The sequence below is a fragment of the Eufriesea mexicana genome, unplaced genomic scaffold (assembly GCF_001483705.2).
Source record: "Eufriesea mexicana isolate 0111107269 unplaced genomic scaffold, ASM148370v2 scaffold9994, whole genome shotgun sequence".
NCBI lineage: Eukaryota > Metazoa > Arthropoda > Insecta > Hymenoptera > Apidae > Eufriesea > Eufriesea mexicana.
The window spans coordinates 39,381-53,714 of NW_016917670.1; the positions used below are offsets into that span (position 1 = coordinate 39,381).

The 14,334-nt window shown below is 39.6% G+C and overlaps 1 protein-coding gene and 1 long non-coding RNA gene across 3 annotated transcripts in view; one reads left to right on the forward strand and one right to left on the reverse strand.

Annotated features, from left to right (window-relative positions):
* Nucleotides 1-303: 303 nt before the first annotated feature.
* On the reverse strand, nucleotides 304-1,808 carry LOC108553278 (uncharacterized). Its single transcript, XR_001890620.1, has 3 exons — nucleotides 1,766-1,808; nucleotides 1,479-1,665; nucleotides 304-697 (listed from the first exon to the last, which is right to left on the reverse strand). It is a non-coding gene; the product is annotated as an uncharacterized LOC108553278 (long non-coding RNA).
* A 5,100-nt stretch (nucleotides 1,809-6,908) lies between these two features.
* Nucleotides 6,909-14,334, forward strand: part of gbb (glass bottom boat) — a 55,527-nt gene continuing 48,101 nt past the window's right edge. For both annotated transcript variants that reach the window (XM_017908101.1, XM_017908102.1), the window contains exon 1: nucleotides 6,909-8,146. In XM_017908101.1, the coding sequence (XP_017763590.1) occupies nucleotides 7,696-8,146 (451 nt within the window). In that variant the 5' untranslated portion in view covers nucleotides 6,909-7,695. The remainder of the gene's footprint in view (nucleotides 8,147-14,334) is intronic.

Below are 14,334 nucleotides of genomic sequence, written 5' to 3' on the forward strand. Positions count from 1 at the left end.
CGAAGCATTTAAGTTAAAACTTGAGTTTATTTTTCGAAATTTCACGAATTCAAACTATCACTAGAGTTTCTTGATTCTGGATCTACGTTTTCCAAAAATGAAACAGAAAAGAGGAGCGTGGCCGAGGAAACATGGTAAATCAGTGAACACGCGGTCGAACGGCGCGCTAAAAATGCAGAGTTGTCGAGTTTTCTTCAAGAGGATAATCTCTGAGGGAGGGATTTCCCCGGTGAACGCACCTCTGGATTCTGCAGCGGCCGATGCTCGACGGGAATTCGCCCTGAGGGCACTCTCCCTTCCTTTCCCTCTATCTGCTGCCACATTTTTTATTTACCTCCTATATTCCTCTATTTACTTTATTTATTCCGTTGCTGTTGGTCAGTCGAGAAAGAGAGTGTGCTGGATGAGAGACAGAGAAAAAGAGAGAAACACGGGGAGAGAGAGAGAGAGAGAGAGAGAGAGAGAGAGGGCGGGAGAGTGAACTGCAGCATCTCTTGCTTTTCTCCAAGAGTTCCATCCACGGACGTGCAGAATGACGAGCCAGGGCTGTAAGCTACCAACGTTTTATTGGGTGAGCCGGTATGCATCGATAATGGAATCCCCTCCTATCCTCTTCAAAGATGCTTTCAGGATTATCTCCGTGGAATTGAGATCCGAACATTGCGGAATAAGCGGACGGTATGCGTGTGTCCGACACCTGTAAGAAGAACGTTGGTATGTGCTTAATGCTTGTCGCATGCAACCGGTCGAGTTGTTTGCGCGACCAAGTAGAACTTTAGTGTCGTCGCTATGAAATGGAGTTGTTAAACCACGTTATATTTGGTTTTTAATTCTAATCGAAGTCCGTTTCTCCTTCGAGAACCTGTAATTTGAATAATGTAATAATTTGTATTTACAACGTGCTTCTAATAAATAGTCCAGCGTTGAATGAAATGTAGAGATTTACTTGGTGTCGCATTATAGTTGAATGTGGTATTTAATAATTACTTTCGATCGCTTGTTTATGATATTAATCGTTGATAAGGATTCATGGAATACTAAAAAAGAAAATGTATCGATCTATTTACGAGGAAAATAAGAATGCATTTAATAGGTTAATTAAAATTTAATTATTTTTTTTGGAAATTGTTTCTCGACGAATATTGATAGAATGATAGAGATACGAACAATGCATCGATTAACCTCGTTGAACGTTTTGGAAGAGTGAAATAAATTTTTATTATTCATTCATTGTGTCATTTTTTCGTAATTATTATTAATATATAATAATAAAAGAAATTTATTTGTAATTAACAATTTCTGATATCGTTCAATAGTAAATGCTTTACGATGACAAAAATTGTCAAAATTGAAAAAAAATTAAGATTATTCGTTTACTTTAACGCTATTAAAGCATCGCAAAACCACGGTCGGATAGAAAGGAACGGGCAGCTTCGAAGTAAACAAGTAAAATCTCTTGATATCACGCTTAAAAATACCTGGTAAATTTCTATTTGCTCTTGCATTATTCATCGACGAGAAAATCTATTTAGAAAGGTAACACGAAAATGTTACACGCAGTTGGTGGCATAACCGTGTATTTTCTAGAGGTCCATGCAGAGAGGTTAAGTTGGATCTTCTTTTTCATCTTCCTTTTTTAATTTCGCTTTATAGGCCCGCGAATACCTACCAACGAAGAAATTGTGTCGAGTAAACAAATATTTCTTACAACAAACTGGATATTATAAGCCTTGTGCTGGCTTTATTGGCAGATTAATGATACTACCGACTCAGATTCGCTTTCACCGTCGTCCGCCCACCCCGACCCCTTCTACGTTTATAGCTGGTTGCGCATAAATATGACACGCGACTTATTTTTTCTTCTGCATTTCTAGTAAAAATTCCCTATGAGAACACGATATTCGCGACTAATTTTTTAATTGGTTGAATTTATTCGAATGGCCAGTTAAATTTAGGTGGTTCGTAAAGAGGAACTCTTTGGAGTTATTCATAAAGTGCAAATGTTTTATTGTTGACTTTATGAGCTGTAACTTTGGTAAAAATGTTGGTAGTGCTTAGTGGTTATACAGTTACGAGCTACTTAGAACGTTTTGTGTGATGATTTATGATAGTCGTATAGTTTGATGTAATGTACTTTGTTGTAATGAACAAGAAATTATGCTCTGGATAGAGATATGTAATAGCCTCCATACACGGTAAAGCAAATAATTTATGGTGACGAACAGATTGTTTAAAATGTGCTAAAAATTGTTATCGTGTAAATTCAGATTGTATGGTGATAGTACCTTATGTACCGACACTTTTATTTTATTTTTGTACAAGTTTAAGTAATTATTAGTAAATGTATATTTACAACGAATTTTATATATGATTTATTCGTTTCGGACGACTTAAACGGTAAATGGCATTACAATAATTAATTAAAAACAATCTTTTTAAGAATTTTCTTATATCTTAACATCTTTTACACCGAATATTTTTCATATCTCTAAAATAACAAATATAATTTTCGATCCATAAGTCTTCAAAAATCGAAACCAATAGCGAAGCACAATTTTTAGAAACGGCTAACCTAAACTATGAGGTTTTGAGATTCATTATAAAACACAAAAACACAAATTCCTCCATTCTCGTCAAATTAATAAATCACCTTTCATAGAATCCTTCTCTCACGTTATCTAAATCGATACCCAGGACCACAAGCGTTTCCAAAAATAAATGTCTGTAAAGGTTGCATGCCATCGAGGCGCGCGTCTTCGAAAGGAATTTCTCGTACAGCCAACTTTCGTGTCAACCGCTGCATACCATCCCGCCGCGTTACCGAACAGCCTGTAAACAAATTCTTCGTTGTGGCAGCGTGTTATCCGAGGTAAGCTCCATTTTCGTTCGATTTGTTACATTCATAAGCTTTCAGGCGGATTTTTCATGGGCGCGTTTTAGTGTCCCCCTACCGGAAACAAAGGACAGTTTTCACCGGTGGAAAGTATTAGAAGTGGCTACTGTGTGGCGCGGTTATCGGGCAGAAATTGCACGCAACTGGTCTAGATGGCGAGCTGATAAAGTTTCAAGGGGTTGAAAAAGTGGAAGAATGCTCAGGTTCGGTCGGCCGCCATCGCACGATGTTCTTCGCTAACCCTGATCTCCGGCACCACGTTAGAGTGCCGAGTAATACCAACGATCAGGGCTGGTGAACGCCGCCTACTTCTTCGGCAGGGGCGGTCCTATCTCTATGACCCAGGGACGTGCAAATGTCTTCGAAAATTCAGTGGATTGGCCCGAAAGAAAATTTCATTAAGAATTTATATGAACCGTGGTTCGTTCTTTCGTTTCTTCATATCATTTCGTATCATCATTTAGTTATCGTAATATGTTTATTTTATGAAATTTACCTTTACATTGTTTACTTTCTTGTTTTTATAATTTTTTCTTTTTCGTTTTTTCTTTTTGCAGGTGTAAGTGGAAAGTTTTCTTCGACAGTTTTACGGTCACACGGCTGATCATGAAAGCGAACGAGGAAAAGTGGGTATAATTCGACGAGCAAACAGGAGTACTGTTCTCTTTCTATATAAATCCTGTTGAACAGTTCGAATGAAGGATCTTATTTTTTTTTTTGTTAACGGTAGCTGTTACACTTCCGAAAGTTGCAAGTCTGGCTGAAAAGAAGCGAAGAAATTTATTTCGATTGGTGAAAGCAACAGATTCGCCCTTTTCGGTGTGTTAAACGACACCGATGTATGTTTAAATGATACGCATTCCGTTTGACATTTTACATTTTTGAATTTTGATCGTTAAATAAGATAAGCGTCTTTTAGGTTATGAGAATGACGCAATCTTACCATTGACGCAGCCAAAAAATTTGACTAAAACATGAATATATGGATAAATTTATTACATCTGTCGAAGAGATAAAATATTTATTCTAAACACTGTGAAAGAATACGCAACTTTTCACATATACAATTAAACACAAGTAGGTATTTTTAAAATATTACTATAATTTGTACAAAATCAAAATATATTCTTTAATTCCCTATATTCATTAAACAAAACTGAAACCACGTAGCTCGTAATGTATATATAGCTAAATATACAATATTCAAACGATAATGATTAAGCTATTATAACGAAACAAATAAATAAATTAATATATATATCTACATTTCGTAATTTCTATCTAAATAAAAGATTTTTTTATTTTATCAGGAGCAGTTGCAAGTGCCCAGTAATCATAAAATCAATAATTTTGACGCGTTTGTCAATCCAAGAGTTAAACCAATTGAACCAGAACCTATCTCGAAAATCAAAATCCATCTTCTGGAGGTACCAATTGAAATTTCTCCATTGCCCATCCGTACCTATCTCTCGTCGCGCGCCTTGCATTTTCCCTCGTATTTGTCGTTTTTAGCAATCAAGCCACGCGCAAAAAGGTCGCGAACGATCCCAGTGAAAGTAAATCAAATTTGCAATCGTCGCGTGTTCGCAGGGTCGCGTCGAGGCAAGTGGTTGCAGAAATTTCGCGTGCCGCGTGGACGTATGTAGATTGAATTCGCGTTTATCCGTGCTCAAACGCCACCAGCCTTCCATTACGTAATAGTTACATTGTAACATGCGTCCGCGAACCTCTTCGGAACCTTGCAAACATCTGGTATTACATGCAACATTCCACGAATGCCGCGTTAGGCGTGCGACAAGCGTTGTACGCAATACTCGCGTGTACTCTCGGCAAACAATCTAATCGTGAGCAGAACGTTTTCACGTTACCACGACACCGGCTATCCTTCATTTTCGCGGCTCTCTTTATCGCGGCCATCTCCACAAACTGCTACGTTCTCCGTTCTCGTCGATATCGTACATTATCGCGACATGCCGTTTGCAAAACGATCGAACGGCCGAATACTTTCCCCTTTTCTTATTTAACGCGTTACATGTACACGCGCCACGTTCAAACCTTGTCCTGTTACTCAATAGCCATCGAAGGCGTAACGATAGCAGGATGATCAATGAGTATCATCGCATTCGTTAATCGTCAAGTGTCGATGATGTTTAGGGTTGTTTTTTAATATTTGATATAATTTTCGTTTGCAAAATACGAGAAGATATCGGAGTTGGGAGATACGCGAAATTTGGATTGATCCATGATGACTTTTAACACCTTACAGACGAATGCTGTGATGTTTTTGTTTATCGGATAGAAGACGGTGTATGTTGCAGAAAAAAATAATTTTATTATCTTCTTTATTGTCGTACATGTTTTTCTGTTTCGAGAGTTTCTCTCGTTTTGTAATTTTTACGAAATTCACTATTCTTATTGCCATTCACAATGGATTAATAGGGTGTTTGTTTCATATTAGTGGATACTGTAATGGTAGATGCATTTTCCGCGAAATGGTAAATACGGACAAGTGGTAGAGTAGATTGAAAGGTGTGCAACGTAGAGTGGTCGTGGCGTATACGAGGTGGAATGAGTTTTTGATGAAGTAAATTAGCGCAGGCATTAGGTTCACTGGAATTGTCATAGCGGCGCGCAAAGTATTCGGTTGAGTAAGGTTTTTTACGGATTCTTTTGACAGAGAGGAGATTCAACGAATGTTAGAAGTCGTACGAGTAAATTATTTTATAAAATACCAAATCGTCGTAAATAGGAATTTAGAGACACGCGTTAGAGGTGCGAACGATTTATGAACGAACGGGAGAAATTCTTCGACAATTAACTTAATAAAATCAAATAAACACTTTTGTATATTATTTTACAAAATGTAATATCTTTCGATCTAGAATTTTTAAATCTTCGAAAAGTCGCAGTGGAAAAACGATTCGACAAATTTTAACACTTAACTATCAAAGGAATCAAAGCGACTTGTCCTGGACATTTTACGCTTGCAGTTACTGGAAATATGCAGCTACTTTTGGCAGAGATAGTATTAATTTTGATTGAAATAGAGTCGTAATTACGTGTGCTTCTTTATTTTTATTGTCCCACATAAATTATCATTAATAATGTATAATTCTAGTGTCGATGTCAATTATGCTGTTAAAACAGCATTCAACAACTAACCTTCAAGACCAACAACCAGCGCAGTTCCAAAAAGCAGCAAATGCACTCGGTCTGAATCAACCCCTCGGTAAGTCTCGCATCGTCCATTAGCTAATTAAATACAATCTACCTCCACCGTTTCAGGACACCTCTTCGACTGGACATCCAACCAAATATATTTCTCCACTAGCGAAGTACACGAGATTCCACGGTCGAACATCCTACTTATCCGCGCGACCAAGTTTAATCATGAAAAATCCGCCAGTCAGACAGCAACTCTGTCAAACGCATCGCGATATTCTGCAAGAAAACAAGAAGGAGTAAAGAAAATCACGTGACAAGAAGCATAAATGAGAGAGAAACAGAAAGAATCAGTACGATGATGATCATCGCTATTAGAAGAAGAAGAAGAAGTAGAAGAGGATGAGCCGAAGCAGGAGGTGCAAAGCCGAAACGAAGGGAAGGCAAGAGAAGAGAAAGGACGAAGAGGATGAAAGAGGAGAAGCGAAACGAGGAGGACGGACGGAAATAGAGGAAAGGATCAGTATGTACGCGTGGCTACCGGCGTGGCAAGGCAAAAGCGATGCGAGCGAGGTGAGTCGAAGCGAGGCGAGGCGAGTCGTGGCGAGTGGCAGCGGGGCGCGGAGTAGCGAGGCGCGGCGCGGAGCGGCGAGGCGAAGCGAAGCGAGGCGAAACGAGGCGACGCGCGAGCGAGCCAGAAGCAAAGGCAGAGAGGAAGGCAAAGCGAGGCGTGGCTCTGTCGGAGGAGCGGTACGGCCCTGGGAGGCGGTGGTGAGGCCTCGCGGAGGAGCAGCGACGACGAGGAGGTGCACGGCACGGGCCAGACAAACAGACTGGCACTGGCATCGCGGGAGTCGGCGGCAGTGGTCACCGCTGGTCACCGAGACGGTCTCGAGAATCAGCCGTGTGCGCGTTTCGCGAACATGCGCCCCGTGTATCCTTTAAATCGCTCCACGGGCAAAGTGCGCGCTGTTATGTGCCTTTTCTTCGATCCTCGATCGCAATAACGAGAAGAACGAACGATCGGATAAGTCTGGAGGATCGAGTTCGATCGGCCGACTCCGCGCTCCGATACTTCTCTGTGTGGATAGACAGCGGGGAAGTAAAGTCGATCGGTTGTCGGATTGGGTGATATCGCAACAACAGACTGAGACGAAATTAGAAACGATAGAACGGGTAGAAAAGAGCGACACGGAGTTGGAGTCGATACATTTGAATCGAGGAGGACAGACTCGCACAAAGGTGATAAAGGAGAGAAAAGAAGAAAAGCCAAGTTGCGAATAACGGTGTACAGGGATCAAAGTAAAGGATAACCAAAGAACTCTGACGGGATTGAGTAAGTTGTAGCGTATAGTTGTATAGTTGCGCGTCGGGACGGTACGAGAGAGTGGTTGGTGTCGTCGCATAGCGATCATCGGACAGACGATCGATCAAGATCGATCGGTCCTGCGGCATCTGGATCGCGGCTCGATCGCCTCGGCGGCGGTCCCGCTCGGCGTCCACGTTGGTGGCTCGATAGGAACGACGACGACGACGACGACGTCGTCGTCGTGCGAACGCCGACGTAGGAGGAGGAGGAGGCGGTGGCGTAGGGGAAGGTGGTGCTGGTGGAGGTGGTGGTGGAAGCGGCGGGAGGTAGAATGGTGCCTTCCGGCCCGTGTCGATCTCGAGCGGAAAGACGCGCCGAGATGTCGCCGCGCCGTCTCGCGCCCCTGCTGATCCTCGGGACGATCCTCGCCGGGCTGACGAGCACCGCCGCCGCGGAGAGGATGAGCGGCCTCTACGTCGACAACGGCTTCGACCAGACGATCGTCCACAGGGTGGTCAGTCAGCGCGAGAAACGCGAGGTTGAGCACGAGATATTGAATCTTCTTGGATTACCGGATCGGCCGAGAAGTACGGCCGGTAGGCCGCCACAGGTCAAGAGGTCGGCGCCCAAGTTTCTCTTGGACATATACAAGAACGCTCTCGGCGAGGACGAGGACGAGAAGCCGATCGGCGAGCAACGTAGGGCCGGCGAGTTCGACCTCACCGGCCAGGATCTCAGGGCCATCGACCAGAGCGACGTCATCATGACCTTTGCCGCGCACAGTAAGTCATTATTCTGTTCTTTCCCTCTCTCTGCGTACATGTACACTACTGTTTCCTCCGTTTGGTCGCGCGCGCGTCTGCACGCGTCGCGACGTTCCTCTGTCTCTTCTCGCGTTCGTGTCATCGCGTTTACGCGGCTCGATCGTCATTGTTACTCGCGCTTCGTCGCGTAAGTACGTACTATGTCGCGTATGTACGCGTAGTACGTGTGTCGCGCAGACGAAGAAGCAGCCGGAAGGTGGGACGACGACGTCTGTCGTCAGCGACGACGTCGTCGTTTGCCGAGCTCGCGATATTCCGGATGACGTCTCTTTCTCTCCATGGCGTCCCATCCACCGTTGCGATCCATCGGAATCGGTCAGAATGAATTCTCTCTGCTCGGCCTCGGAGGTTAACAGGTTCCGCGAACGCGTTTTCCGATGGCATGCGTCTAGTTTGCGCGCCGCGCGGGCTGCTGCCGTCGTCCAGCTCCAATTTTCATTTCACGCTGACTCCACGGACACTTTAACCTGGGCTAGTTTCCGTTCTCGTGTAATTTTCTCTCTTGTTTGGATTCTTTACCATGTCACGTGACTAGAAAGAGTTTTGGTAACCCTTCGAATCTTCTTTTGCTCGCTAGACACTGTGCTACTGTGTCTTATGTGTTGTATCGTTTTGGAATATCGTTATGGTGGCGTTGGGTAATTTATTCGTGATTCTTGGATTCTAGTTGGAAGCATTTGTCTTCGATTCTTAGAGCAGCGAACAGTGATTATTTATTTAAGTGTAAATACAAATGTAGTTGAAACATTAAATGTGGAGCACATGCTGCGTCTTGTAATTCTTGCTAATTTGTTTTGGGATTTACTCGAGGAATCTGTGATAAAATTTAACCACGAAGAAGACCAGTTGTATTTGGTAAAAGTAATATCTTTTGCTAAGTAAGATAAAAACTCTATCTTAAATAGGGATCATTGTTGTATTTGGAATGAAGATTCGTGAATGACCATGGATACGCGACTTGAAATTGTGATATTTGCCTAATTAAATATACGAGGTATGGTGATAGAGATATTTACCTTGTATATCTTCTAAAAAAGCTTTGAAATATGTGAAGAGTATTCGAAACATCGGTGTTAAGGTAAACCGAAGATGTGTACGAATGATAGAATACTGATTGCTAGATCAATAAAGATCCGATAATAGTCGTGTTGACCTATCGATATTTCGGATGTGATTATTTATTCAGCCAGATTGCCTAGAAATTGTTTGTTTAATACATTGTTATCATTGCGCTAAAAATACTTTGCCACATTCATATTTGCGAATCTCGCAATAGCAATTGCGTACAATCGATGAACTTTATCGACTAATTATTAATTTTGAATTCAATCTTCGAAAGAAACTTCTGATCGAGGAGCGACCTAGTTAGTCGCGTAATAATATCTACGTTAGTCACGTGAAGTATGGTATTCTTGCTCTTTTATGGTAATGTTCTGGTGTGTGAAGAATGAATCATCTTTCACAGATTAATCTATCAACTTTAGAAGTATCAGAGTTTTCAAAGAGATTCTTTCGTGTATGAATTCTTATGCGTCGGAAGTAAATATTGTCGAACAATCACAGTTTCTTTCAAGACAGAAAATTGCGAACAATCGTGCTTGTTAACAAAACTAATAATTCCGATAATATATTAATAAATCGCTTTATTTTAATTGGTTACATTATTTGTTCGAGAGTATCGATACGTGGTCAAGGGTTAGAAAATAATTTCAGACAAATTGACTTACTTCACTCGTAACATATGTAACCATGCTTTTGAATAATATCTTTAATGCAAATATAATTAAGACAAAATTTCCTAAAAAATTTGGCATATTCGTTTTCTCTTGCAATAATGATGCAGTTCTTCGAATTACACTTCGAGGAGAATTTCTTATATCAGAAGTAAGATCTGTTCTAATTTTTTCATCTTAAGAAATGAATCTGATCAATGAATCTCTTTTCATCGATTTTTCTTTGCAAAATATCGATTTCTATTTCGATCAACGAGCAGGAATAACTTGTCGATTTGAAAAAAATTTGATCGATGTTCTACCAATTTTCTCCTGCAGAAGATGGATTTCCACTCCAACCAACGTCCTCTAGACTCTTCTCATTTCCAACGAATAGTAATTTCTTAATCTGAAAAAAAAAGTTCGATTAATATCTTACCGATTTTCTCTGCAAGAAAATCGATTTATACTTGAATCAACGTTCTCTTGACTTTCCTCATCTCCAAGTAATTTCTTGATTTAAAAAGGAAGAAAAAGAATTCGATCAATCGATTTTATTTTACACAATATTAATTTTCATTTTAAACAACGTTTTACCGATTCTTCTTATTCTCACGAAATATTTCCAAGTAATTCCTTAATTTTAGCCAGATTCGATCGGTCTATCTCTTTTTACCGATTTTGTTTTGTACGATATCGATTTCCATTTCAACCGACGTTCAATAAATTCTCTCCGTCTGCAAGAAATAGATTCGATCGAAGAACGGATTTCGTTCTATTCAACGAAATTCAGTGGAATCGCGGAATATCGCGCGGAAAAAGCAACGACAGGGACTTGCCTCGGAAAGGCGAAAAGAGAAAAGGAAGAACCGGTGGTGGAAGAGAGAAATGGTGGAATTGGTGCGAGAACTGGTTCCTTAATCGGTGGATTTGAATCCAGAGATACTTTGAAAATGTTTTCAGTGCCGATCGATATAATTAACACACTGTATGAGTTTACTTCAGGATTATAAATCGCTTTACCAACTGGATTCTACCGGTTTAGAAGCAGTTCTCGTGGGTGTGAGCATTCTGCGGCAAGGAATGCTCGTCTAGCGTTTCTTCGGTGACTTTGGCAGATCCTCCGCTGGTTCTCGAATATCGTCCAGCAAACAACCTGATCACGATTATCGAAAGACTCATTCGGTTTCTCGTCGCGTTCGCTACGGCTGATTTTCGTTCACAGAGCACCGGGATCATGGTTATTTTTCAGAGACTTATACGATACTGGAAAGAACGAGATATCTCGTTGCTCGAACCCGGCATGGAACATGAAAAGACGAGATATCTTGTTACTGGAATAGTGAATGGGTCAGAAGTCCTTGATTCGTTAAAAAAATCGCCATGATAGAACCGATGGTCCGTATTATGGGACATCGTGCTTTAACCCTTCGTTGTCGTATGCGAATATTTATTTCTTTGCCTCTGTACGTACTGCTTTTTGTAAATTTTTTGGATAACTGAATTTCTTGATAAATTTCAAATCTGCGAATAAGCATTTAAAGAAATTAATAAAGAAAATTTAAGAAATTCAAAAAGTGGAGTTAACTAATATTTCACTTTGATCGGATCATATATTTTATGAAGATTTATCCTTGTTGTTACTTTCTAGAAACTAATTGTCGAAACTTAGGTTGATTCTTAGAAAATAAAAAGTAAAAGATTGATCAAGCAAATCGCGGTAATATAGAAAATGATGGTAACCGGAAATTAAGATGGCGATTAGGCTTCTTGGATGTCTCGAGGCAAGTGTCGATATGTCCATGCGCTGAAGAATAATTGCAAGCTATCCAGGATACTTTTACAATTTGGCAAAATTACGAGCAGAGGAATCGAAGTCGTTTTGCCGTTTCTATAATGGGAAACATAGAATCCGACGAAGGAAACGTAAGAGAAATTCTAACGATTACCGTCGATATCCTGTGAGACTTCGATATTACGACTAGATCCTACCAGTTTAAAAGTAGAACACCGATTTCCGTGGTTGTTCTGCGGGTTCTTGTCCCATAATATCCGCCAAGGAACAGTAAATTGATCCACGCCACACGTTCGAAATCTGAAAAATACGCCTGGGCTTTGCTGGATATCTTAATCTCTATCGAAAGAATATTTTCCAATCGTTTATCATACTACAATCGCCTAAGTCGAATATCGCAAATATCGATCTCGAATATCAACGTGACCAGCTTCGATCTTTTCTTTCCTCGAATAATAAATACGAGCCAATAAATGCTGCCGATTTTATTTTCTACTTTTATTTCACTATTTTACTAGATTCGCATACCTAACAGAATTTCGAAGATCGTGAATCGATTTGTGAACGTAATCGAGTATTCGAAATTTAAATTTATGGCATTTAAATTTGTTAGAGACTTTTAACTAAAATATGGTCTTCGTCGTCATCGTTTATATTATACTATGACTATTTAAATCGAATATCAGAAATTTAAATCTCGAATGTAACATAATTATCTCAATTTTTCCTTTTTTCGAATAATCAATACAATTTAATAGCTTTTTATGATTTTATTACTTTCTACTTACATTTATTTTGATATTTTACTAGTTTCGTGTGTTGAATTAAATTTTGGAAATTATAAATGAATATGCGAATACAACCAAGCATTCGAAATTTAAATTTCTGGGATTCAAACTTGCTAGAATTTTCTTAACTAAGATATCGCCTGCTAGTTATTTATTGCACTACAATTACTTAAATCGAATATCAAAAGTCTACATTTTAAATATAACATGATCATCTCCTATCGTTTCTCTTTTCTCGAATAATCAATACGACTTGACAGTCGAATTCGTGTTCCATTAATTTCTCCTATCTAATTAATTTTCAAAAATTGCAAATCGATTCGCGAACATGACCACCCGTTCGAAATATAAATTTATGGGCTGCGGACTTGCTGAATGATCTTTCAATCAAAATACGAACGCGTAGTTCCTATAGTCAGCTGGAAAATAGATATCAAAAGTAGTCTGATAACGTAAATTTTGAAATTGCAGCTGGTTAACATTGATCGAAACGAGACGAAGAAAGAGGGGGAGAAAAAAGTGAGAAGAAACGGATTTCCATTAGTCGAATCTCAGTTCGCGTTCTCCGTTCTGAAACGCGAACCTGTTTCTCGCAAATCTGTGCTTCCGCATGCATATTCATCGAGAGTCGAACATAATAAAATTTGAAGGCATATCGATTTCTACGAAGCCGTGACGTCACGCGAAAAACCGTATAATTTCACAAGCTACGAGTTAAGAAAACACGTTCAGCCCGAGGAATTTCATTAAGCCTTACAGGATTCCTCCGGAGTGGCTCTCACGGAGCAGAGATAAATCGACGAATTTATGTACGACCGATCGATGAAAAGATTCGAAAATTGACGTTATACCCCAGTAATATATCGCCTCCATTTGATTCCAGTTTGAATAACACGTATAGTGTTAAGAAACACGACAAACACCTGCCGAAGGAATTTCGAATTGCGTTTGAAAGTCGCGAACGAGCCACGAGATTTCAGCCTTAATCTCGATCCGAAGTCACACTTCAACGTCTCCTTGAGAAATTCAATCATGAAATCGTGACGAGGGATACGATTGTATGGTGTACGATGTATTCGGTAGGTTTCGAGTGGAATGAGTTATATTAAAGAGGCATTTTTGAGAGGATTTTTCAGTAGAAAGATTGGAGAATTTTGGATATGAAGTAGTTGAAGGATTATCGATGTAAATTCTAATTTTATAGATGTTAGATTTTGGATACCGTTACAATTTGTTGCGGGTTTAACGTGACTAATATTATTGAAATCGTCAAAGCACGAGTTAGATCTCAAGAGCTATTCTTTTTGAGAAGACTGTTTAGGAAAATTGGTAAAGAATGTGGTAAAAATTGGTATAAAATAATTGCGAATTATCAATTTTAGATTTTGTCGTGTGTTATATTATTTAGATAATATGGCAATATTTGCTTTACTAAAATTTTAAAGAGAAACTGATTCATTCCCTTCCAGTGATCCAATCAATTGTTCAAAGTATACTTGATTAGGTATTTCTAAAGATATTTCCAAAGAATCCCGTGTCGTTTGATACTACTTTTCACATTTGAAAATGATGTACATAATATTCATACGTGTTCACAAATATATATATTAAATTAGAATGTTTGAAACGACGTGATACATACAATAAAAAGGAAATTCTAAGATCATATTGGTAAAATTAGAAAATAATTCGACGATATATACGATATTTATAGTACACTTGTTACTTATAACGGGTCGCGGTGGCGCTAGTGAGTTCTGTGCAAAAACGCGTTAAGACTGCCATAAGCAACGAAAGATAAATCGATATTATATTATAACTTATTATTTTTTAATTAATATTTCTTCCTGC